We start from the raw sequence: 27155 nt of genomic DNA on the forward strand, positions 1-27155 counted from the left end.
ACCCCAGGCTGGTTGTACTCAGAAACTGCAATGCAGGACAACAGTCAACTGCTGACCTGCCACATCTCTGTAATCAAGCATTTAATGTGCGCACCACTGCCCTCTACTGAATGGACTCGGAACTACTCAGCTGTGCATCCTAGGCCCTATATTAACAGCTGATGGAGATTCCCCTTTAGCTCAAGTGATAGAGCCTGCGCTTTTTGGAGCTCAGCAATATCTGAGTTTTATTCCCTCTGCTATATGAAGCTCCTAAGTGGTCACAGTTTTGTTACACTACATTTTAAATCAGTATAGATCAAGGTCATTTCCTCTTTTAGCTACCTGCCAAGACCTGAGTTCAGGGTTCTCCGTTTGCCCTTTAGCAGCAGACAATGTGGCAGGCACTGTGGGAAGAACATCCCCCTTCAGGCTGCTCGGGCTTTTCTGATGTCATCTACCTGTAGAATCCAGAACGCAGGTCCGACCAGGAAAGGGGATTTTAAACGTATTGTAACCAATCCATGACCACATAGGACTACACTGGCATCAGGCAATGCTGCACAGCATGGGAAGCTGGGCTTTCATGGCAACCGTAGGACTGAGCTTGGATCCTCCTCCACCAGGAGCACTGGTAATCTAAGGTAGACTCAGGAAAAACTCCTTCTCTCTTATTTAAACATCATTCCACCCACATGCGAAACCAACTACAGACCCAGGGCGTTTGGACACTAAATACTGAAGTGACGAGCATTAAAAAACCCTAAAACTTTCCCTAGATTCATTGGAAGTAAATGGTCTACATTCTTCAGATTCCAGGGCAGGAAAATGCTCCCTAGTCACCAAGAAAGGGCTCTGGGTTTGGACTCTGTGTTGATATTGTACCAAATCTGTGATCACGTCACACCTGTCATTGTTACAATGTCCCAGCCACATACCAAACTATCGGGAGTATGCTCAGCAGACAGGATATGACAAGATCACTTTGTTATGGGAAGAGAAGGGAGAGGCCTTTATGGAAGGGTCCCAGAAGGTCAGATTCTGATGCCCTTTACTACTAGCTCACCAGCAAGAGGAAGGACTTCACAGTCTGGCTAATACAATTTAGTTAATGGGGAAACTAATAGGATTCTATAGCCATTCCATTGGTTTCTATACAAATTACTTCAACCAGCCTATAGAATTGAATAGAGAAGGAGATCTTTCTATAGGGTTTTTTGAACCATCCTATAGAATTCCATAGCAGGGATATAGTTTTCGACTATGTTCTAAAGAATGATTTTTAAAAGTCTATTTTTTATTAGATTCTGCAGACTTTTTGATAAAGGAAGGGTTATCATTAGTTCAAAGGGTGCAGGCATCTCTCCCACACCAGCTGCCTTTTCTTTTCTGGAACTGTGACTAGACAGCGGTCCTGGGAAAAACTAAAAGTATTCTCTTGTCAGAATCGGTCGCAGAGGTGGGCAGAAGAGTATAAGTCAGGGGTTCTCAACCTGGGGGGTCGGGACCCCTCAAGGTGTCACTTGGCTATTACATGGGGGGTCATGAGCTGTCAGCCTCCACCTCAAACCCCACTTTGCCTCCAGCATTTATAATGGTGTTAAATATAAAAAAACATGTTTTTAATTTATGGGGGGGGGGGTTGCACTCAGAGGCTTGCTATGTGAAAGGGGTCACCAGTACAAAAGTTTGAGAACCACTGGTATAAGTAACATTTCTCTCTCTCTCTCTCTCTCTCTCTCTCTCACACACACACACACACACACACACACACCACTTTCTGACTCTGTTTGCTGGCAGTAACATTCATTAGTCACGGCAGCATGGGCTCACGTTAATTCCTGTATGTGCAGGAAATTACGGAATGTGCAGAAGAGAGCGTTCGGAACAGTAATTCGGGTCACCAAACAGGGTGAGACTCCTTCTTTCAGCGCTCACACAAAACATGAGGACAGGTACTGTTCCTCCCATGTTTTGTTCCAGTCACTCCACACCTTGAGCACCATGCATGTGCGGCCCAGCACAAATAACTGAAGCCCCTTTCATCACATGCTCCCAACGCACTTTATCAAAGTTCACTGAGCCTCGCAGCACCCCAGAGAAGTAGTTTAGTATTATTCTTACCCCAGTTTTACTGATGGGGAAACTAAGGGACAGAGAGGTTAAGTGATTTGAGTCCTGACTCCATACTGTGCTACTCTAGCCACTAGATCATGCTCCCAGGCACAAACAATTTAAGGGAATGCACTTACCAAACTGAGCTGTGGCTAGGATGCAATGCCTGCTCCACGGGACCACAAGTAAGCAGGCCTCTGTTTTATATTGGAAAGATATAGCACCTTCAGCATGAGGGCCCCAACTCATGCAGTATCATAGTATCATAGAATATCAGGGTTGGAAGGGACCTCAGGAGGTCATCTAGCCCAACCCCGTGCTCAGAGCAGGACCAATCCCCAGACAGATTTTAGCCCCAGGTCCCTAAATGCCCCCCTCAAGGGCTGAACTCACAATTCTGGGTTCAGCAGGCTAATGCTCAAACCACTGAGCTATCCCTGCTATGGCCTGGGTTCAGTAACGAGCTGAATGCACTGTTAGTGAACTACCAGTACGGCCATGATCCCTCACACCACATCAGGGCACTCATTTACAGATCTGTCGCATCTTACGCGCATTTAACATGCACGATTTCAGCTTTACGCGGTCGGCAAAAACAAAAAAAGAGAAAAATAACCACTTTAATATTGTACCTGTAGTGCGGGCGATTCCACTCGCCATTCAACTCAATGTAATTTCAACTATACGCGGTTTTCGCTTTACGCGCTAACCGCGGTACGGAACCCCCGCGTAAGATGAGACTCGCCTGTAATACGGCCCGAGAGGGAAGCATGCCATCTGCTGAATAATCAGCATCGCTTCCTGCAGCAGCTGTGTTTTTCAAGGGAGGTCTCCCACCTGAGTCCGATTCTCTGCTGCCTTACATCTTATGCCGCCGTTTACATCCGTGCTGTCTGATCTGGTACCATTTTACAACGCAAGGCAGTGGTGACTCTGGCCACAGCTATCTAGATCAGCATTTGAGAAACTTTAGCAAGCTGTGCTGCCCTTCAAGAAAACAAAACCAACTGCCCCACCCCACCTTTCTACCAGGCAAGCCAGGTAACATGGGGGAAACCTTTCACTGCCAGTTTTCCCTGCCCCCAGGTGGTTCTTTGAACACCCCTCCCTACACTCTGGGAAACACTGATCTATGTACTCATGTGCCCTTGATATCAGTGAGATGCGGCTGCTTCTTCACTCAAGTTAGGATTTTACCTTGTGTCAGTTAGAGATAACAATATATATATAAAGGCTCCTTTCTGTTAAGCAATTTAGAAACCAGTAATTTTCTTTTCATCAAGGTGTACGTGGACCCTGTACAGCAGAAGCCACTTAAATCAGTCCCCTGATAAACGGCCTGCCTGCTAAATTGTGATAATAACTCGTGCATAGATTGAATATGCCTCTAAACAATGGCAAAAGGGCAAATCTTTTTAATAACTTTAAGCCAAGTTCCCTCCGCCGTTCAACCCAACAAAATCAACCTGGATGGCAGCATTTGGCCCTTTATTATTAATATTATAGGCCTGATCGTTCCACTGCAAGATACAAGACGCCCCCACTGATCTCAATGGCAGTTACTAGTACGCAAATGTTTACACTAACGTAATTCTACCAACTTCACTAAGGCCTGGTCTACACTGGTGGAGGGAGGAGGAATCGACCTAAGATAGGCAACTTCAGCTGTGAGAATAGCGTAGCTGAAATCGACGTATCTTAGTTCGACTTACCACGCGTCCTCACGGCCTGGGGTCGATTGCCGCGGCTCCCCCGTCGATTTTGCTTCCACCTCTCGCCAAGCTGGAGTTCACCAATCGACAGGAGAGCGATCGGGGATCAATTTATCGCGTCTACACTACATGCGATAAATCGATCCCCGATAGATCGATCGCTACCCGCCGATCCGGCGCGTAGTGTAGACGTAGCCTAAGTCACTTCCGATTCACACCAGTGTAAATGAGAGGAGAATCAGGCACACTTCAAAATGTCTGATTCTCGCACCCCCGTTTACACTAGTGCAAGTTAGATGTAACATGCTACCAACCCACTTTTCCGTCACTTTGCACAGAAGTAAATCAGCAGGAACAGTGGAGGCCCTGAAAAACCAGGGCCAACAATGGCTTCTAAACCAGTCTATTGCCCCTTCCTTGTACAGCAATTCATGAAATAGCCGTGAACCTCTCCCAGATCAACAAGAGCCCCTTGAGCTTGTGAGAATTGGGACAATTAGATCATCACTCTGCCATTAACGTTGTCAGAGCACAATACAATCTTGAACAACCTAATCCCTCCAGCACCACCGTGAAAAAGTGAGCAAGCATTATTACCCCAGTTTACAGCTTGGGAAACTGAGACACCAAGAGCTTACCCTGACCTGTCTAGAGATGTTGAGTGATTTGACTAAGGCCACGCAGGGGGCCAGTGACAGAACCCAGGAGCTCTTTGCTTCTAGTCCACAGTTCAGACCACTAGACCTCATTGCTTCACTCCTCTAACTTGTTTCTGGGTCAGCCAAGATTTGTGCCAGGGAAGCCAAATGTGTTGCATTTACCTGTTTCATGCAAATGAACCAACACATATTAAAGGAATTAGCCAATGAGAGTGGGGGTCTAGAAGAAAACATTCTGATATATAGGGCTGGTAGTGGAGTTCAGTGATTAGAGCAGGGGGCTGGAAGCTAGATGTTTTGGATTCTACTCCTGCCTCTTACTCGCTATGGGATTTTAGGTAGGTCATGTCTCCTCTCTATGTCTCTTTTTGCCCATCTGTAAAACGGGGACAATAATTCTTATTTACATGCAGGCATGATGCAAGGATCAATTCACTAATGTTTATAAAGTACCTTGCAATCCTCGCATGGAAAGAGTGTTACCTTTTTGAATCAGCAACACAGTCACTTCCCAGAATGCAATCTGGGTTTTTCCTTGGTTTGCAACCATGGCAATGGTGTATGCAAATTAAACACACAACTGCACCGCAGACAGATTTTACACACGCTCACTACCTTCGTGAGGCTCCCTGTGGTCAATTGTTCTTTTTTCAGAAGAACTACAATGTGGCTCACTTGCTTTTTGGTTATTTGATGGAGCAATTAATTTATAAGCTCTGAAATTGTCATGAGAGTGATAAACGCACTAAGTGCACAGAGGGTAAAAGCCAGCCATTGGGAAGTACTGGATGCAGTATTGCCAACCTCAAACATTCAAAAATCATGAGATTGGCTTAAAAATCATGAGATTTAAAAAAAAATACTGGGTTCTTTTTATTTGCTTTCTGTTTTTTTCAGATGTTAGGACCTTGCTTCACATTTTCAAGCTTTGCTCTGCAATCCTGAGGGCTGGAAAATCAATTTTAAATAAAAGTTGTGCTTCTCCTGCAGTACTATGATTCCAGCAGCTAGGACTTTAAGAAAAAACACTAAAAATTATGACACTTGCAATAAAATCACGAAAGCTGGCATGAAATGGATGAAATTCAATAAAGACAAATGCAAAGTACTCCGCTTAGGGAGGAACAATCTGTTACACACATAAAAAATGGGAAATGACTGCCTAGAAAGGAGCACTGCGGAAAGGGATCTGGGGGTTATAGTGGACCAAAAGCTTAATATGAGTCAACAGTATAACACTGTTGCAAAAAAAGCGAACATCATTCTGGGATGTATTAGCAGGAGTGTTGTAAGACACGAGAAGTAATTAGAATCACAGAATCAGCACCTTTAAGGACCATTATGATTGTCTAGTCTGAACTCCTGCATAACGCAGGTCACTGAATCTCACCCACCAACTCCTGTAACAAACCCCTAACCTATGTCTGAGTTACTGAAGTCCTCAAATCGTGGTTTAAAGAGTTCAAGGTGCAAAGGTTCCTCTAGCAAGTGACCCGTGCCCCACGCTGCAGAGGAAGGCGGAAAAACCCCAGGGTCTCTGTCAACCTGCCCTGGAGGAAAATTCCTTCTCAACCCCTAATATGGCAACCAGCTAAACCCTGAGCATGTGGGCAAGACTCACCAGCCAGCACCCAGGAAAGAATTCTCTGTAGTAACTCAGATCCCACCCCATCTAACATCCCATCACAGGCTGTTGGGCATATTTACAGCTAATAGCCTAATTTTGGCAATTAATTGATCTTTGACTATCCCATCATACCATCTCCTCCATAAACTTATCAAGCTTAGTCTTGAAGCCAGATATGTCATTTGCCCCCACTGCTCTCCTTGGAAGACTGTTCCAGAACTTCACTCCTCTGATGGTTAGAGACTTTCATCTAATTTCAAGTCTAAACTTCCTGGAGGCCAGTTTATATCCATTTGTTCTTGTGTCCACATTGGTACTGAGCTTAAATAATTCCTCTCCCTCCCTGGTATTTATCCCTCTGATATATTTATAGAGAGCAACTATATCTCCCCTCAGCCTTCTTTTGGTTAGGCTAAACAAGCCAAGCTCTTTGAGTCTCCTTTCATAAGACAAGTTTTCCATTCCTCGGATCATCCTAGTAGCCCTTCTCTGAACCTGTTCCAGTTTGAATTCATCCTTCTTAAAAATTCTTCCGCTCTACTCCACGCTGATTAGGCCTCAGTTGGAATATTGTGTCCTGTTCTGGGCGCCACATTTCAGGAAAGATGTGAACAAACTGGAAAAAGTCCAGAGAAGAGCAACAAAAATGATTAAAGATTTAGAAAAGATAACCTGTGAGGAAAGACTGAAAAAAATGAGTTTGTTTAGTCTGGAAAAGAGAAGACTGAGAAGGGACATGACAGTTTTCAAGTACATAAAAGGTTGCTACAAGGAGGAGGAAGAAAAATTGTTCTTCTTAACCTCTGAGGACAGGACAAGAAGCAATGGGCTTAAATTGCAGCAACGGAGGTTTAGGTTGGACCTTAGGAAAAACTGTCCGGGTGGTTATGCACTGGAATAAATTGCCTAGGGAGGTTGTGGAATCTCCATCATTGGAGATTTTTAAGAGCAGGTTAGACAAACACCTGTCAGGGATGGTCCAGATAATACTTAGTCCTGCCAGGAGTGCAGGGGACTGGACTAGATGACCTCTCGAGGTCCCTTCCAGTCCTATGATTCTATGACTAGGGGACACATCTTCTCCTCAACATGGAGTGATGTACTTAAAACACAGGCACAATTCCACTGTCTCTTAGGCTGCAATAAACAAACTCCCAGGGAGTCGGTGGAATTACACCTCTGTGAGGGGAAATTCAAACCCACAGCATCTACCAAAAGCAGCAGAGGGCTGGAATTATACAGAGAGGGCATCTCCTGTTGGAGATTAATTACACACAAATTGATAGGCCCTGAAAGCCAAATTGCAACTTAAGGGAACAAAGTGAGATCAGTGAGCATTATAGCAAGTTCTCTTCCAACAGATGCTTTATTATGGATGTGCAGATGTTCCGGCACGCTGACTGCCAGCTCTTGAAGACACCCTTTCCGAGTCATTATCGTGCGCCTCTCCTGCTCCAGGCGGTTCGAGTGCTGCGTTTTACAGTAAGTGGCACAGAGATAATTTTTATAATTCATTTGCCCTCTCTTTGCACCCTGAAGTGCTGTCACCAAGCTGTCACCAGCATCTGCGACACAGAACTGGAGCTCTGTTGGCTTGTAGCCGTACAGAGCAGCATCACGTCTGTTCTTTATGTGATTGTACAGCACTTGGCAGAACGGAGCCCGGATTGGGAGTGCTGGGTACTACTGCAATACAAAAACACCTCTACCCCGATATAACGCTGTCCTCGGGAGCCAAAAAATCTAACCGCGTTATATCGAACTTGCTTTGATCCACTGGAGTGCGCAGCCCTGCCCCCCCCCCGGAGCGCTGCTTTACCGCGTTATATCTGAATTCGTGTTATATCGGGTTGCGTTCTATTGGGGTAGCGGTGTACGTAAGAATAAGGCACTATAAAGCAGCGCCATCTAGGTAGCCAGGGAATCTAGATAGAGGACTTGCCAGGCCATAGCCTCCCTCTCCACTGAAGGCATCTGTCAGCCACAAGGTCCCCCTGGATGCCCTGATCCTGGGTGTCCCTCTGGATCCCCACGTAACAGCTTCAGTCCATTTATAACTGGCCAGGAGATTGAGCCACAGTGATTTATACCTTTGTCATCTCCACGCTGCTCTGTGCAAGATTCGACACCTAGGGCCAGGGCCGTCCCTAGCCATTTTGGTGCCCTATGCCGCCCACCCCCAACCCGCGTATGGGTAGGGACGGCCATGAAAGCCACATGGCCGTTCCAGCAGGGTCAGCAGGCAGCAGCCCACCTACTAAGCGACACAGGCCCTCCACAACTCATCGCCCCGGGGCTTTGTCCACCGCAGCGCATGCCCATCCAGGGCTGAGTCCAAATCGAGTTCCCGGGTCTCGGCTACAAAGCCCTAGCTGGGTCAGATGCTAATTTATTTCAGTGACTGCCTCTCAGAACGGCAGCTGCATTCAGCCAGCACACACCATATGATCAGGGGTTAGGGCAGAGGCAGGCAAACTTTTTGGCCTGAGGCTGCATCCAGTTTTGTAAATTGTATGGAGGGCCAGTTAGGGGAGGGAGTTGTAGCCTGCCCCCCCCCACCCTGGAACTCCTGCCCTGTCCAACCCCCCCGTTCCCAGACGGGCCCCCCAGAACCCCTGCTCCAGCCACACTCCCTGGCTCCGTCCCCTGACCGCTCCCAGACCCCCGCCACCCCATCCAACCCCTCCTCTCTTTCCTGACGGCCCCCCAGGACCCCTGCCCCATCCAACCACCCCTTCTCCCTGTCCCGACTGTCCCCCGCTGCCCCATCCAAATCCAACCCCCCCTCTTCTTCCTGACTGCCCCACCTGGGACCCCTGCCCCCATTCAACCCCGTTCGCCCGCCCTGAACGCCCCGACCCCTATCCACACTGCCGCCCCCTGACCACCCCCCCGAACTCCCCTGCCCTCTATCCAACTCCCCCTGCTCCGTGCCCCCTTACCACGCTGCCTGGAGCGCTGGTGGCTGGCGGCACTACAGCCGCACCGCCCGGAGCCGGGCCACGCTGCCGCCACCGCCACCATGCAGCACAGAGCACCGGGTCAGGCCAGGCTCTGCAGCTGCGCCGCCCCAGGAGCTCACAGCCCTGCCGCCCAGAGCACTGCGCCGGCGGCAGAGCGAGCGAGCTGAGACTGCGGGGGGAACAGCGGGGGAGGGGCTGAGGGCTAGCCTCCTGGGCCAGGAGCTCGGGGGCCGGGCAGGACAGTCCCGCGGTCCGTAGTTTGCCCACGGAACCAGCGTCTGCCAGAAGCTAGGCTGGGCACAAGTCCTGGGCAGATGTTCTGGGCTGGGGTCCCATCTCCACTTGGAAAATGAGCCTTCTAATAAGAATCTCTGAAGGGGAAGAGGTGAGAGAGCTACAGTTCTGTCCCTTTAAAAACGGTGTAGGAAGGGTGCATCTTTTCTATAGAAACTCAATGTTGTTCAGTAGAATTCACCCTGCAGGGGAGAAGGATTTTTAAAAGGGCCAGGACTGCTCCTCTGCGGAGGTCACTCTTTGTACTACCCTTTGGGTGTGAGTGCACCTAAATATTGGGGTGAAAAGCACCCTAAGAGTGTTTGTAATAAATATCAACCAATAATTATTAATAGACTCCAAAGGTGCCCAGGATGCAGGCAGCGGGGTGCCCCATTTTTTACTTTATTACTGGTATTTTCCCTTCTCTGCTCCTTATTCCCAATTCGATTTGCATTTCGTACTGAGTGGAAGACAGGTCAGTGCTCTGCTGATGCTGTCGGGAGCTGAAACGTACCTGTGGACTTTGTATTAGTCCATCAAAAAATAACTACGTTTGAAAGGACATTAAGCACTCCAGATTCAGGCAACACCAGAGCCCCCTTATGCATTACAGTATCGGGCCTCATTCCCATTCCACTGGTCTGACATGGTGTAATCCTTTGGGGTCTGATTCTCCACTCACTCCCCACCCTGTCAATCAGGAGTAACTCCGCTGAGGCACACATCCTCGGTGAGGGCTAGCTCCCTGCCAAATTTAAACTCTCTAGTCGTGGTCATTTTGTTATTATTGTTTGTATTACTGTAACGCCTAGAGTAGGGTTGCCAGCTGTCCAGTTTTTGACGGGAACACCCAGTCGAAAAGGGACCCTGGAGACTCCAGTCAACGCTGCTGACCGGGCTGTTAAAAGTCCGGTTGGCGGTGCAGGCAGGCTCCCGACCTGGTTCCGTGCGACTCCTGGGAAGCTGCAGCCATCTCCCTCTGGCTCCTAGGTGGAGGGATGGCCATGGGGACTCTGCATGCTGCCTTCACCCCCAGCACCAGCCAGATCCATGGCCAATGGGAGCTGAGGGGGCGGTGCCTGCAGGCACGGGCAGCGCGCAGAACCATGTGGTCGCGCCTCCGCTTAGGAGCTGGAGAAATATGTCGCTGCTTCCTGGGAGCTGCCTGAGGTAAGTGACACCCAGAGCCTGCACCCCAAACCCCTGCCCCAGCCCTGAGCCCTCTCCTGTACCCCAAACACCGGCCCCACCACAGACCCCACACCTGCAGCCCTCACCCCCAAGCCCCACATCCCAAACCCTCGCCCCAGCCCAGAGCCCCCTCCCAGACCCAAACTCCTTCCCAGAGCCCACACCCCCTCCAGCACCGTATCCCCTGCCCCAGCCCTCCTGCACTCCAAATCCTGGCCCCACGCCAGAGCCCACACCCCCAGCCAGAGCCCTAACCCCCCTCCTGCACCCCAACCCCCTGCTCCAGCCTGGATCCCCCTCATTTCTGGCCCCACCCCAGAGCCCACACCCCTAGCCCAGAGCCCATACCCCTCCCACACCTCAACCCCCTGCCTCAACCCGCTGAAAATGAGCGAGTGTGGGGGAGAGCGAGTGACCGGGGGGGGAGGGAATGATGTGGTCAGGGGCATGGCCTCCGAGAAGGGGTTGGGGGACAAGAGTGTTTGGTTTTCTGCAAATAGAAAGTTGGCAACCCTAGCCTAGATACCAGCTGAGATCGGGACCCCATTGTTCTAGGCACTGAACAGACACACCATGAGAGACAGTCCCTGCTCCAAAGAGATTACAATCTAAACAGACAAGACAGACACAGGATGGGAGGGGAACAGAGGCACACAGAGATGACATAATTTGCCCCAGGGAACACGGCAGGTCAGTAGCAGAGCTAGGACTAGAATTTCTTGACTTCCAGGCCACTGCCTCTTAGCACTAGGGTTGAGCACAAGAAAATTTTTAAATGATGGAAAAGTTCATTATTTCCCCTCCTGTAAAAAAAAAGGGGGGGGGGGCTAATCCCATTTTTCCTCCAGCTTGTCAAAATAATTCACTTTCAGACAGAGACCAGGGCCAAAAATGAAATAGCAACTGAACATGTTGTAATGCTAATGCTCAGGCAACCTTAACTAGAGCTACGGCTTGTACTCCAGCTGGAACAGACAGTGAGAATTTCCCACCAGTCTATTACCGTTTTTAGGTAGGGTTACATCTTCCTGGAGGGCAGAAGGAAACACTAAGAGGTTTGAGCATAGCACTAAAGCAGATAATCATGCAATTAAAACTACTAAAAGCTGACAAAGCCCCAGGTGCAGAAGAATTGCATCCCCGAATAGGGTGACCAGATGTCCCCATTTTATAAGGACAGGCCTGATTTTAGAGTCTTTTTCTTATATAGGGTCCTATTACCCCCACCCCCGTCCTGGTTTTTCACACTTCCTGTCTGGTCACCCTACCCCAGAATAATGAAGGAAGCAGCAAGAGAAATAGAAAAACCTCACTCCAGTGGCAGGGGAGGCTGGGAGAAGGGACAAAGTTATAATATTTAGTACAGGGAAAAGGAGAGGGATTTTAAATTAAGCTCACGATTGACACATGGTACGGGCTGCCCCTGTGAAGTGCTGGCAAATCCCATTGAGGTCAGTGGAAGTGGCAGGACCTCAGCAGCTCTCAGGGGCAGACTCAAGTCTGCTTGAGTATCTATCTGAGGGACTGTCTACATTGCAGTTAAAAACTCACGGCTGACCTGAGCCAGCTGGCTTGGGCTAAGGGGCTGTTTAATTGCAGTGTAGATGTTCAGGCTGAGGCTGAAGCCCGCACACTGGGACCGTCCCACCTCACAAGGTCCTAGGGCTCAAACATCAACTCCACAATTAAACAGCCCTTTAGCCCAGGCCCGTCACAAGTTTTTAACTGCAGCATAAACATACCCTTACAGACAGGAAACAATTACAGCATGTGGACTAGGTGGGTCAGGGGCTTGGCTGCAGCACTTCTAGGTGTCTGGTTCAACTCCAGCCGAGGTTAGGAGTGAAGAACACCTGCGATCACCTGACAGCTCTTGGTGATCTACTACACAACATTAGTTTTGTAGAGAAGTGTCCACATCACAAACCCCAATAAGAATGAACTTTGGCCACCCCTGTTGAAAGTCTTAAAGAGAGTTTTCGTTCTCCATACACAAAGCACAACCACGAACTTAGATTTTACATGAAGAGAAAAAAACAACAACAAAGCGAGAAAGAACAGAAGTAAAGTCTCCACCAGAGCGAGCAAGAGCACAGGATCTCCTCTGCAACAAGCTGCACCTGAACCAACCACAAAATGGTTGCTACCTCCAGCAAACTCCTAGGGAATTAAAGACCCCGTGTAGCCAATAAATAAATAAAGTGACAAGAGTACACAATCTGTCAGTGCACACACGGAGCCACGGAGAGTGACCAGACTGCCCATCCATATGGTCCCTCCAGGTCAACGATGAGGCACGTTGGCAGGGCAACAGAACGGAAACTTACCCTGAGGCTGCCCAATCTTTGGCTAAATAGAGAGCGTCAATCTCCAGGTCTTCACGCCAGCAACTCTCACGGGTACTTAATGCCCTTAAAAATGTAAGGGGAAAATCCTGGCAATGGCAAAACAATCAGATGGGGCAGTTATTCACAGCAGGGGGAAGGCAGCAGGTCGAGGTTGGTGAGCAGCCACAAGAGTCAGTCTGAGAGCCAGGATCTTGTATATAAATGACCACAAAGCGTTGGTCTCAAATCTGATGACGATATTGGGGAAAGGGGTTGGGGAAGAAACAACAACAAAAAGACAGAGCAAATCATTTTCAGATGGAGCTCATCTATTTGGCCTCAAGCACCAATGCAGTGGAGAACTGTTAGTTTTTAAAATAAGAATGACCAAACTGGGTCAGACCAGCGGCCCATCTAATTGCGTTTCCTGTCTCTGGCAATGGCCAGCCCCAGATACCTAACAACACGCTGAAATCCCTGTAATGGACAAGTAATGGAAATTGGAGAAGTTCTTCCAAAGCCCCTCCGTGAGCATTAGGCTTGATGCATGATGCTGTATGACCCTCATCATTGTTATCCTAACTCATGTAACTGTGGATGTGCTCCATACGTCCGTCAATGGCTATTAGCCAGGATAGGCAGGGATGGTGTCCCTAGACCGGGGTGGGCAAACTTTTTGGCCTGAGGGCCACATTGGGGAATGGAAATTGTATGGCGAGCCATGAACGCTCACAAAATTGGGGTTGGGGTGCACGAGGGAGTGAAGGCTCTGGTTGGGGGTGCGGGCTCTGGGGTGGGGCTGGGGATAAGGAGTTTGAGGTGTAGGAGGGTACTCTGGGCTGGAACTGACGGGTTCGGAGGGGGATCAGGGCTAGGGCAGGGGTGTGGGAAGGGGTTCAGGCTCTGGGGTGGGGCTGGGGATGAGAGGTTTCGGGTGCAGGAGGGTGCTCCACTGGGATCAAGAGGTTTGGAGAGCAGGAGGGGGAATCAGGGCTAGGGCAGGGGCGTGGGGAGAGGCTCAGGGATGCAGGCTCCAAGCAGCGCTTACCTCAAGCGGCTCCCAGAAGCAGTGGCATGTCCCTTCTCCGGCTCCTACACAGAGGCGCAGCCAGGAGGGTCTGCGAGCTGCCCCATCTGCAGGCACCACCCCATCTGCAGGCACCGTCCCTGCAGCTCCCATTAGAGCGCTGGAGGGGGCCCACTGGAGTGTAGGAGCCAGAGCGGGGCCATGCCAAGGCTTCTAGGAGCCACATAGTGCGGCCCCCGACCCAGCGCCCGGGCTGGAGCAGAAACAAGCCGCGTTGTGCGGCCCCGACACAGCACCCTGACTGGAGCGATGATGATGACCTGTTCCGTTCGTTCCCTCTGACGCTCCTGACATGGGCCACTGTCAGAAGACAGGTGTGACGTTACTGACATAACCTGTAACCGTTTAGATCATTGTTGCAATCACTGTTATATATTGGCAGCAAATATTGTACAAAGGTTGTCGTGTAAGGTGTCTATGGAAAGGTTATGATTGGCTAATTATGATTATGCTATCTCTGTGTGTGCGTGTGTATCATTTTTGTAGTTGAAGTTATGAATATTGGCTAGGTACTTGTATCTCAATGTGATTTGAGTCTAAGTAGCCTTAGTAAAGCATTTGGTCGGCTTCTTGAGAAAAGAATTTGCGAGTTAAGTGCCCAGTCAAGAAACACTTAACTGACAACAGACCTTGGGAGACTCCAATCCACATAAGAAGTCTTCCTGGGACTTTCAAGATAACATGTGGGCAATGGCTGCCACCTGTAAAGAACTAAGTCATGCATGGACATGTGACTTGCCCATGGGACTCCAAACTCCATTTTGCTGTAAATTCCCGCAGTAAGAACAAAGATGTGTTCTTACCCCTGGAAGAGACTATAAAAGGCAGCTGCCTCATCTCCATCTTGTCTTCAATCCTGCTTCATACCTCTGGAGGAACTTTGCTACGAACTGAAGCTCTGGAGAAAGGACTGAATGACCCGTCCCAGCTGTGGATGTACTCCAGAGACTTGATTTGAACCTACAGTTTATTCTTTCACTACTACAAGCCTGAACCAAGAGCTTTGCCATTACTGTATATAATTGATTCCATTTAACCAATTCTAGCTCTCATCTATATCTTTTCCTTTTATGAATAAACCTTTAGATTTTAGATTCTAAAGGATTGGCAACAGCGTGATTTGTGGGTAAGATCTGATTTGTATATTGACCTGGGTCTGGGGCTTGGTCCTTTGGGATCAAGAGAACCGTTTTTCTTTTACTGGGGTATTGGTTTTCAAAACCCTTCACCCCCATAGCGAGTGGCACTGGCGGTGATACTGGGAGACTGGAGTGTCTAGGGGAATTGCTTGTGTGACTTGTGGTTAGCCAGTGGGGTGAGACCAAAGTCTTCTCTGTTGGGCTGGTATAGTTTGCCTTAGGAACTCCAGCCTTGCGCTGTAATTGCCCTGCTTTAAGCAATTTGTCCTGAACTGGCACTCACAGTTGTGTCCCAGCAAAGTCAGCAATGTTACAACAGGATACTGGGTTATGTTATGTTTCAATATCCCGGTCTAATCCTTTCTTTAATGGCTCAATGGACTCCCTTGGCAGTGAGTTCCACAGGTGGCTAGGCACCTTTTACCAGTTTCAAATTTGTTGCCTTTCAATGTCATTGTTATTATATTAGGATAAAGGGCTAATGGAGATGGTAAATTTGGCATCCCTATGACATTAAGTTATTGCAAAGAACATCACAAGAGAAACCAGAAAAATAACCTGGAGGAGCTGGTGACTCTGAAAATTATGCTAAGAGCCCACCTGCAGAGACAAATTTATCGCATTAGGACATACCGTAGTTATAACACAGCTTAGTTTTGCCAATCCATGCTATAACTATGTCACAAGATTCCATAACATGCCTATAACACATCTGGGTCCTGCCCACTCGGTGTTATTTAGCCTGGTGTCCCTTGGATGGTTACATGCAAGATTCAACAGCACGTAGATATTAGCGAGGTGCACACTGCATGCAGCTCAGCTCATCTTATTATATAAGAGAGATTGTGGATAGGGAGGGAAAAACCTAAGCGACTTAGGTACTCCAGGATCTTAGCAATTCAGTAAAGCTAAACAAACAAGGTCACCATTCTGTGGAAAACAGGAGATTGAGAGACAACCGCTGGAAGGTGCACAGAGTTTACAAGAGGGGGAACGGAGACAATAGATGCCCCAGAGCTATTTGCGTCCCCGGGTCGTGAACTCTTCCCGAAGGAAAGGGCAGGCGCTCCAGGAATTCGGAAACAATTTTTTTTTAAACAGGGAAAAGTGGCTAATTATGGAAGAAGCGACCCAGGGCAGCCACAGGAGCAATGGGTATAACTAGGCTCTTAGAAAACAAAGACATCGGGGCAAGCATGTGAAAGGAAAAAGTTACCAGGATTTCAAACAAGTGAGCAGAGCTAGATGCGGCCAGACAGTCTCATACACAGAGAGTGTGTAATTTGGCTGGGTCTGTTCCTTGCTTCCTTCAAATTTTTAACTGTCCCGGGATGTTTGGCTCGTGGCTGATCTGAACTTAGCCAGGAGCAGCATGAGCGATAGCCAGACATTTGGGGGGACTTTGCGGCCCCGCATGCCATTAGCTCCTATCATACCCAGCAGAGCTGTTCTGATCTCCCCCAGGCCATCAGCCTCCCCCTCTGGTCACTGAGACAGAAGTTCTCAGCAAGAAAGGGGGTGGTATACACGCACTCAGCTTGGGAGACGAGGGTGGTCTGAGAAGGAACAATCTGGAGGGTAAAACAGGTCCAAGTGTTGGGCGGGGTTGGGAGTGATAAGGCAGCAAAGGCAGAATTCAGACCCTCCTGCTCCAGAAGCACAACTCCCTTCTATTTGATGTAGAAGGCAAATCTCTCTTAGGTGAAGGGGCCTATGACACACAGTTGGGCCCTTCCAGGTCCATCCAGCAAAGGGCTGCACTGCACATGCTAACTAGTCAGGCCATTACAAGGATCCTCAGGTGAATGGGAACCATCTGGCACCTTCCCCCCAGTGCCCTCCACGCTTGGAGCTGGCAGCCTGACGGGGCAGCACGCACCTCCGCTGCCCTGAGTTCTAAAGGGGGCAACATCTCAGATGATGCTCACAGCATCCCCCCAACCTGCCTTGGTTTTCCCTGCTCTGTCAGAGCACAGTCCCACTCTGCATGCAGCTGCAGTCCCCGCTCCCGAGCGGGCACAGGAGCAAACTGACAGCTTGATGGCTCGGTGACAGAGTAAACAGAGGACCTCGGACACAGGGACAGCAGCTGGGCACAGACAGAGACTCTTGCATGGGATGGTAGGTGCCCCGAAAGAGGAGGAGCCAAAGTCAGAGCTGCTGCAAGCAGATGGAACTGCACTCAGATCAGTGGAGTGGCTCAGAAGTGTAGGCTCCATGCACTCCTCTCTGCTCATGTCAGAGCGGGCCAAACCCATCAGAATCCAGCCAGCAGGTCCACTGCAAGCAGCCTCCTTCTTCCCGATCCTGCAGACGCTCCTCTGACCCAAATCAGTGGGGCTCTCGGGTGTGCACGCGGAGGGGAGGGGAAGCAGCCATTCTCCCCACTCATCTCCCCTCATACTCACAGGGATCTCTCCTCTGTAGATAATGCTCAGACCTATCTTCTGTCCTGTCCCCATCTGCCAATACACTCCCATCTCCTCCACGTACATACAGTGGATCAGCTCTCAAAGGAGCACCACTGCCATAGGAGAAGGGGGTACCCCTGGGAAGTAGCTAACCAGCACAAAGTCTCCTTCTGCAGGTCTCAAGATCTCCAGGATTTCCCAGGTTGGGTGGGTCTCACCCCACCCGCTCTTGGGGCGGCGGGGCGGGAATCTCTCTCTTGCCTGCAAGCTCCTATGGTTTTAATGTCACAAGTGATGGGGAAACTATTCCACGGCCTAAGAGAGCTCACTGACCCTAATTAATCTCATACACCTGCCACAAAGCCCCATGCACACAAGCCCCAAAGGGTGTATGTCACAAACACAGGGGCTAGAGCCCTGAAGCTTCACAGAGCTTCAAACAAGGTGCCAGGCTCATGTACTGTGTCTAGAAAACTGCTGCAGCATCACTTCAGCCACCGGCGTGAATAATAATAATAATTCTTCAAAGAAACCCTCCGGAATTAAAATAAACTATGATGTCGCACCGCTACAGGACCTTTCATCCAAGGATGTCCGGGTGCGTTGCAAACAATTCATTAATTAAGCCTCCAAACAGCCTGGGGGAGAGGGTGTACCGTTACTGTATCCATTTCACTGCTCGGGGAATCAGGGGCACAGCGCAATTTCAGTAACTCGCCGAAGATTACACTGGGGATAGAATGCCGGATTCCCAACTTCACCTCCACCTGCTAATGCAAGTTACAATCACAACCTGTCTTGTCCACATAACAATTTAATGTGTTAGTTAACACACATCTGCCAATGTGTTAAAAAAAACCCTTGTCCTAGTGTAGCCCCACCCTGGCGACTCTCCTGCTTCGACCCCAATCCCTTCCCAGCATCAGGAGTAGAACCCAGACGGCCTGTTGCCCCTATCTATAACGCAGTATCACGAATAACGGAATGAAAAGTGAGATCACTCAAAGTTTCTCTAGTTCACACACACGAACCAACCTTTGGCTTCTTTGGAACTGTTGTAGCTCTGGGACTGAAGAGGGAGAGTTTTAGAGACGCAAGTTTAAACCTTGGGTGGAGGGACTGTGATGGCTTTAGATTAGGCGAACAGCAGGCCTGTAGGGAAAATCCAGTCCTGCCATTTGCATTAAGGATTATTTGAGATTTTGATTCTTTCTATCCACCCGTAAGATAAAGGGGTCAAATTTCTCCTCCCAAGTCAACACCACCCCCGTATCCTGTAATTGAATTTAAAAATCTAATAAGTGTCCCGTGAACATGCTGAAACAGGCATCTTTCTCAACGGATTCTCTGAATTGGAGGCAATTATGCTTAAAACCATCTTCATGTGTCTGCTGTGCCAGCCGGATTCTGATCTGACCTACCCCAGTGTAAATGAGGAGTAGCTCCATTGAAGCCAGTGGATCACACTGGTGGTGAGCTCAGAATCAGGCCCAGATTACACAGTGAACAGCCTTAGCGGAAAATAGCTGCATTTTTAAAACTGCAACACCACAGGCCTGATGCTGAGCCGCCTTGTGCACTGTGCTATCATTTATTTACACCTGTGCGAAGCCAGGGTAGAACACTACCAAATCAGAACGCTCCACTTGTGTGCACAGGTGATAGCATTTCACAGCCCTTGTGAACAGCTATACCTGGCTACACAAGCAGTCAGGCAGAGGGCAATCAAGCCCCTTGTTGTTTCCAGTTATTTTTGTTCTTTAAAATTTTTTGCATATTTTAATTAACACCCCCCAACCCCTGCCCACACACACAATTTTTTTCTCCTTTAGGAAAATAAGGGACAGGGGTGGCCACCCTTCCTGACACATGTGGGTCCTTGCTCCTTGAGCGGAAGGAGCTGCTGTTAGGCAGAACTGGATGAGTTCCAAGAGGAACCCAGCAGGATCACTTGACAGATAATATAACAGAGCCATCAGAACGCCTCCCCTCACCACCATCACCCCACAGCACAGTCCTCAACCCCTCTTCATACAACTCAAAGTGGATTTGACTCGAAACCCTGAAAAAAAATCTTCCGAGGCATCACTGGGCCAGGTTCTGTCTGGTGTAAAGTGCAAGTGGCTGCACTGACTTCAGTGCGGTTACTCCTGATTTACACCAGCATCACTGAGATCAGAGTTTGGCCTAATCTTCTCATGTTAAACAACAAGAGAAATCATTTTTTCAACGCCTCTATCCGCTTTCATAACAGCCTGGCGTCCCTGCACTTGTTGACTCAGGGCTTGTCTTCACTGCTGAAAAAGTGGTGCTTTCTTTACCAGGGGTAACTACAGCGCAGGAGCTATCCTGCGGTAAAAACACAATGAAGACAAGGCACTTTAGTTTTAGTGGGAGATTAAACTTGCTGAGCTTAACCCCGCACCTCTGCCTGGGGCAGACCTTCACTGTGCTTTTAACTCAGGATAGTTACCGCAAGGTAAAAAACGGCCGCTTTGAGCAGCGAAGGCAAGCCGTCAGATGGGCAGAGAGGCCACTGCAAGACATCCTCTAGCGCAAGACTTCACTAACTTTTGTCCATCCTTTCTCCCTCTTAATGTCAAGAAATATTCCACTCTTTCGCTGTCCTCGCCCTTCCTCCCGTTTACAACAAAGGGAGGAATTCCCTTTCCGACTATTTTTCTTTAAAAATGGTTCATGCTGAGAGTGCATTTTAAACACACCTTTCAGACGAGACACACAACCGAGGTCTTGGTGGCTTGGGGCCCATTAAAGATCCTACGGCAGTTTTCACAAGAGTATGGGTGTTAAACCCAAAGTCCTGGATGAATCCAAGTCTGAATTATTACTTCCTCTCATCAAATTCCCTTGTATGGGGTCCTGATTCCAACCAGGTAAGTCGGGGTAAGCAAACAGAGGTGCTATAGCTAGGGCACTGCACAGGGAGTCAGGAGATCTATTCCTGGCTACGCCACCAATTTGCTGTGACCTCAGGTAAGATGCTTTTCCTGTTTCCCTTCCTACCTTTCATCAGTCTTGTCCATTTACATTGTAAGCTCCACAGGGCAGGGACTGTCTCTCAGGGCTTGTCTACACTTACAGGGCTGCAGCCAGTGCAGCTGTACCGCTTCATGAAGACGCTACCTACATAGGAGAGCATCTCCCATCGGCGTAAGCGCAGCAGAGTCCTGTGGCACCTTATAGACTAACAGACGCATTGGAGCATGAGCTTTCGTGGGTGAATACCCACTTTGTCGGATGCACAGAATCTGATGAAGTGGGTATTCACCCACGAAAGCTCATGCTCCAATACGTCTGTTAGTCTATAAGGTGCCACAGGACTCTTTGCTGCTTTTACAGATCCAGACTAACACGGCCACCCCTCTGATACTTGACACCATCGGTGTAGGTACTCCACCTCCCCGAGAGGCAGTAGCTGTGTTGACGGGGAAAGCCCTCCACACCCTTGAGCAATGTAGTTATACCGACATAAGTTTGTAGTGTAGATGAGGGCTGTATTTATACAGCGCCTGACCCAGTGGGGCCCTGATGTTGTTTGGGGCGTACAGGCATTCTGTAATATAAGCAAAAAAATAACAACTCCAACCAAATCAGTGGAATGATACCAGCATGAAACTGGAACTGGTGTAAGATCCAAATCAGAAGCAGTATTGTTTATTTCCTGCTCTAAACTGCTGGGTGGGCTGTTAAACAGCTAATCCATTCCACCCGGGAGACGCCTGCATTTCAGCATGGGGTAAATTGATTCCTGTAACAACTACTGAATAAGGGCGTAAAGTGCTTTAGATTCCTCTGAGATGAAGAGCACTATATAAACGCAAGGTATTACTATGCAGACAGGGTAACCTGTGTTCATCCTTTTGTCTGGCTGGGCCATTTCCACTTCAAACTCAGCAAAACCAGGCGTGTCTGCTGGATGTGCAGCACGGCCAACAGATTCTCCGGGTTCAGGAGAGCCGCGGGGCGAGAGAGAAACATCTTTTCCTTGCTGCTAAATTTCCACTTGCTTTGGTCCCCTGGAAGAGGATCAAAGCTGCCCTCAGCCCGGGCTTTACTCTGCCCTGCCCCTCACGCAGCACTGACTGCCCTGAGCCAATGCTTCCCCACCGCTTGGGGCTGCTATGATCAATTGCAACAGAAGCTGCTAGCCCGTGTCTGCCCGAGGATGGTTCAGAGCCCGAGGATCTCCCAGTGGGATGCCAGACCCCGTTCACCACCAGGTTGCTGGTTCAGCTCCGGCGTGCGTCAGCAGTTACCCCTGGGTGGCGAATATGCAACGAGTTGTTGGGTCTCAGTCTGGTGCCGGACGGGTGGGGGGGATCCACCCATCCAGTTAGCCCCGTGGCTGGCACCCTCGGCCAAGGTGCCCAGGACTGCGCGGGACGGGCAGCAGGAAAACCCCTCTCCCCTCCCAGAGCCGGTCTCCTGTCCCCCTCCCGGCGGAGTGGGGGTCCCCATCCACCCGCTACCCCCCGGGAAGGAGACTGGCAGCACTTACCCCTGCAGCAGAGCAGGACGAGCAGCAGGAGCGGGCAGCGCATGGTGCCTCCCTGGATCGCCGCTGAGCCCTGGCGCGCAGGTTTCTCTCTCCCCCCAGCCCTGCGGGGACGGCCGGCGGCGAGGCTGGGCAGGGGGCTGGCTCCGCGCGATGCACCAGGGCTGGGGCTGGGTGTGATATGCGCCCGCGGAGCCGGGGCACGGCTTTGCAGACCCCCCGCGCCGCCCCCAGCCCTCTGCAGCGCTGGGACCCGCGGCCTCTGCGACCCCTCCTTGCACGGGGCTTGGGGGAGCCCGGCTCTGGGCAACTCGCCCCCTCCTGCGCCTGGCGCTCCGCTCCGGCTCGCCGCCTCTCCCGGCCCCGCCGCAGCAACAGCAGCAGCAGCAGCGCCCTTTGCTCCGCGGCTCCCCCTGCCGGGTTCCCTGCGCCCCGGGGCGCGCGCCGCAGCTGCCTTTGTGAAATGCTGCAGCTGCCGCCGCTGCCCTGCGTAGCCCTTGCTGGGTCCCAACCCGGGCACCGCTCAGGACTCCAGGGTGGCGGAGCCAGGGGAGGGTGATTGGTCCGCTCCGCCAAACCCTGCCTGCTGAATGGCTGGCCCCCAGTCCGGCCCTGATTGGCCACAGCAACGGCCTGTCCCACGGATGGTCCCACCCTCCCACTTGCTGATTTTAGGGCTGGTCTGTCCTGTACCCCCCTCCCACCCCGGTTGTAGGGGCCCTACCAAATTCACAGTCCATTGGGGTCAATGTCAGGGTCAGAGGGGTTTTAAAATCCTTAATTTCATGATTTCAGCTATTTACATCTGAAATGTCACCGTGTTGTAATTGTAGGGGTCCTGACCCAAAAAGGAGTTGTGTGGGGAGGGAGGTCCCAAGGTTTTTTTGGGGGGGTTGCAGTACTGCTACCCTCACTTCTGCACTGCTGCTGTCCTCATAGCTGGGCAGCTGGAGAGCGGTGGCTGCTGGCCAGGAGCCTAGCTCTGACGGCAGAGCCACCGCGAGCACCAGCGCAGAAGTAAGGATGGCACGGTATGGTATTGCCCAGGGCCGGCTCCAGTGTTTTTGCCGCCCCAAGAAGGGAAGAAGAAAAAAAAAGCCGCTATCGGGGCAGCTCTCCCGCCGCCGCTTCATTCTTTGGCAGCAATTCAGTGGCAGGTCCTATCCTCCAAGAGGGACTGAGGGACCGGCCGTCGAATTGCTGCCGAAAAGCCGGACGTGCCGCCCCTCTCCATTGGCCGCCCCCAGCACCTGCTTGCTGCGCTGGTGCCTGGAGCCGGCCCTGGTATCGCCACCCTTACTTCTGCGCTGCTGACTGCAAAGCTGAGACCTCAGTCAGCGACCGCCGCTTTCCAGCCGCCCAGCTCTGAAGGCAGCACAGATGTAAACTTTATGAATCAAAGTTTTACACACATCACCGCTGATCGAAACCAGACTGAATGATACCAACGCTCACTAGTACTTAGCCTGCCAACTTCTTGGGGCAGGGAATTTTAGTTCTGTGTCTGTACAACCCCTAGCACAATGGAGGTCCAGATCTGTGACAGGCTCCTAGGTGCTACCACAATACAAATAACAAATAATAATATGCATTACCTGAGATCCAGACACAGCCTTCGTCCCACACTGTGAAAAATTCCTCTTAATTTAAGTGAGTAACAGATTTGAGCAAATGTAAGTGGCACAATACTTCTAAGGCCACCCCAAATGACATGGCTCTTTGATGGCGAGACGGTTCGGAAGCGACCAAAGCTTTATTTCAATGCAAAGTACTGCCCCATTTAGGGTGGTCAGATGTCCCGATAATATCAGCATTGTCCCAATATTAGAGACTTTGGCTTATATACGCAACTGTACGGCCTCATGAAACAAAAGTGTCCCAATTTTTCACACTTGCTATCTGGGCACCCTACCCCCATCAAACTCCCTGCCCCCAAATTGCATTTGCAAATGTTGTTTGCATAAACAACTGGGATTTGAACATTTAAAAAAACCCACATTTTTATTGGTTCAAGAACACAAAAATAAGCAATATGTGAAAAATAAACGTAACAATCAGGCTACATTTGCTACATTTTTTTGTTGCTGCTGGAAGGTCCTTTAGCTAACATTTAGTGAAGTAGGATTTTGTTGCTACCAGGAGACTAGAACTAAGCTCAGAGGTTTCCACTGAACTGTCCCCTCTCTCTGGGAAGTGCAGACATATCACTAACGTGTCCAATGATAATCTGGATTCAGTGATATCAAAAATTAAATTAATGAGCCAGCCTTGGATACTGCAATCTGGTGCTGTTATGGGGTTGTTACCATGGGCGGTGGGTAGCATAGGCCGGGGAAGGCTGTGCCTCCCCAAACAGCCTGGTGTGGCCCTGCCCATGCTCTGCCCCCAGGTCCCCTCCTGCCTGCTTCCAGTTCCCTTCCCGGCACTCCTCCGTGGCCGAGAGACGGAGGCCAGTGCTCAGAAGGCCCGGGGCTGGGGGGCTAGGGCTGAGGCAATGTGGCACCACCTGTCTGCCTGGCACTAGGGTTGGGGGTGCTCTGGCTGTGTCGCCTACCGGGCACTGGGGCTGGGGGCACTCTGGCCATGCTGCCCGTCTGCCATGTTGGGGTTGGGGGTGCTCCAGCTGTGCTTCCCACCCAGCGCTCCAGGACTGGGGACATGCAGCGGTGTGTGCTCTGGGCTTTGGTGGTGGTAGAAGAGGAGGGGTGGGGCCTTGGGCAGACGGGGAGGGGCAGGGGATTAGCCTCCCCCAACAACTCATTCACCTGCCACCCATGGTCATTACAAGGTTACAAAGGTTGTTACAAGGAGGAGGGAGAAAAATTGTTCTTAACCTCTGAGGATAGGACAAGAAGCAATGGGCTTAAATTGCAGAAAGGGAGGTTTAGGTTGGACATTAGGAAAAACTTCCTAACTGTCAGAGTGGTTAAGCACTGGCATAAATTGCCTAGGGAGGTTGTGGAATCTCCATCATTGGAGATCTTTAAGAGCAGGTTAGACAAACACCTCTCAGGGATGGTCTAATAATACTTAATCCTGCCATGAGTGCAGGGGACTGGACTAGATGACCTCTTGAGGTCCCTTCCAGTCCTGTGATTCTATGATTTGATGTTGCAAAAGGGAACTTTCCTTCTCATACACACACATTCTCGATAGCAAGTCTGAGAATTTATTTGTATTTATTTTAATGCGAAGAGACATTGAAACATCACCTTATAGTGTTCTTATTTTAATGGAATCGTATACTTAGATTGTAAACTCTTTGGGGATCTTTTTGCATTGTGTTTGTACAGCACCTGTCACAATGGGTTCCTGGTCCCAGGGCTCCCAGATGCTACTGCCACACAAATCAATAATGAATAATTCATAACTTCATAGCTTCTAAGGCCAGAAGGAACCACTGTGATCGTCTAGTCTGACCTCCTGCGCAATACAAGGCATAGAACTTCCCTCCAAATAATTCCTGTTTGAACAACAGGAGATCTTTTAGAAAAATATCCATTCTTGATTTAATATTGCCAGTGAAGGAGAATCCTCCACAACTCTTGGTACCTTGTTCTAATAGTTAATTACTGTCACGTACAAATGCACCCCTTATTTCCATTCTGAATTTGTCTAGTTTCGCTACATCATAATAGGATGGAGATAGGTATTTCCCGGTCTGGGACCACTGCTCAAAGGAAATTTCTTTTCCTATGAAGTTTTCCCTGTTTCAACATATGCCAACTTTTCTCCTACGTATAAATTTTCCATATAAACTGGAAATTAAATGTTTATAGCCTCAGAACCAGGATATTAATATTGTCACTCTTATAGGAGGCCTTTGGAAATCCTTTGCAACCTGGGGCTGGTCTCCACTAGAAAATTAGGTTGATTTAACTACATCACTCAGGGTGTGAAAAATCCACGTGCCTGAGCAGTGAATTTAAGATGACTTAACCCCCAAGAGTATACAGCGCTAGGTTGACGGAAGAATTCTTCTGTCAACCTAGCTACTGCCTCTCTGGGAGGTGGATTCCTTACACCAATGGGAGAATCCCTCCTCCCTGGTTGGCATATGTACTGTCTACACTGAAACACTACAATAGTGCAGCTCTGCTGCTGCACCATTTCAATTACAAGCCCGGCGTATTAAGGACATATATCTGAATTGTAGATGGGGAGAAGAGGCAATTAAACATGTTTATTATTTACCATTTGTATTGAGGTGGCACCTAGACACCACCAATCAAGGATGAGGGCCCCATTGTGCTTGGCACAGTATATGCATATAATGAAAAAACAGACCCTAACCTAAAGAACTTACAAATCTTTATGTCCAACATCTTTCCAGTATCAAAAAAATGACTCTCAGAGTCTGGCCAGCTCTCAGAATAATTGGAGATATGCCAATCTCCTAGAACTGGAAGGGACCATGAAAGGTCATTGAGTCCAGCCCCCTGCCTTCACTAGCAGGACCAATTTTTGCCCCAGATTCCTAAGTGGTCCCCTCAAGGATTGAACTCACAACCCTGGGTTTAGCAGGCCAATGCTCAAACCACTGAGCTATTTGAGTGCAAGTGTTGCATCCTGATTACTGGGGGCAGAATCTGGATTATTTCTAGTTGGAGTTAGGCTAGGCGGGGCCGGCACAACACATTAGGTGACCGCACATTTGGGGGGACAGCGACCGCGGTGACCGGAGCTTCGGCCGCCGTGGTCGTCGGTGGTATTTTGGGGGCGGGAACTTCCGCCACCTCTGTCGGGGGTGGGACCTTCCGCCGCCTAAGGCATCAAAAAAGCTGGTGGCGCTCCTGAGGCCAGGTCTACACTACAGACCTATATCGGTATAACTACATTGCTCAAAGGGGTGAAAAATCAAGCGTGATGTGGATGGGAGAACTTCTCCTGTGAACATAGCTACCAGCTCTCAGGAAAGCAGATTCACTACGCCAATGGGAGATGCTTTCCCATCGGCATAGTAGTGTTTTCATTAAAGCACTACCATGGCACAGTTGCACTGGCGTCGGTGCACCCTTGTAGCGCTGTCCATGAAGACAAGCCCTAAGAAGAGAAGGGGCAGTACTAATACTCCTAGGACATTACTTCTCCATGAGGACTGACTGCTGAGGATCGAGTGCTTTTCATCAGCCATTTGGGGAGCGAATAAAATA

General features: G+C 49.7%; 1 protein-coding gene across 1 annotated transcript in view; it reads right to left on the bottom strand.

Annotated features, from left to right (window-relative positions):
• The window catches only part of PODXL (podocalyxin like), an 88903-nt gene extending 66478 nt beyond the window's left edge, over positions 1–22425 (bottom strand). Inside the window, exon 1 of the mRNA XM_039519650.1 lies at positions 22006–22425. Coding sequence (XP_039375584.1) covers positions 22006–22048 — 43 coding nt within the window. The 5' untranslated portion in view covers positions 22049–22425. The remainder of the gene's footprint in view (positions 1–22005) is intronic.
• Positions 22426–27155: the final 4730 nt, after the last annotated feature.

This window comes from Mauremys reevesii, linkage group 1 (assembly GCF_016161935.1).
Source record: "Mauremys reevesii isolate NIE-2019 linkage group 1, ASM1616193v1, whole genome shotgun sequence".
NCBI classification, from domain to species: domain Eukaryota; kingdom Metazoa; phylum Chordata; order Testudines; family Geoemydidae; genus Mauremys; species Mauremys reevesii.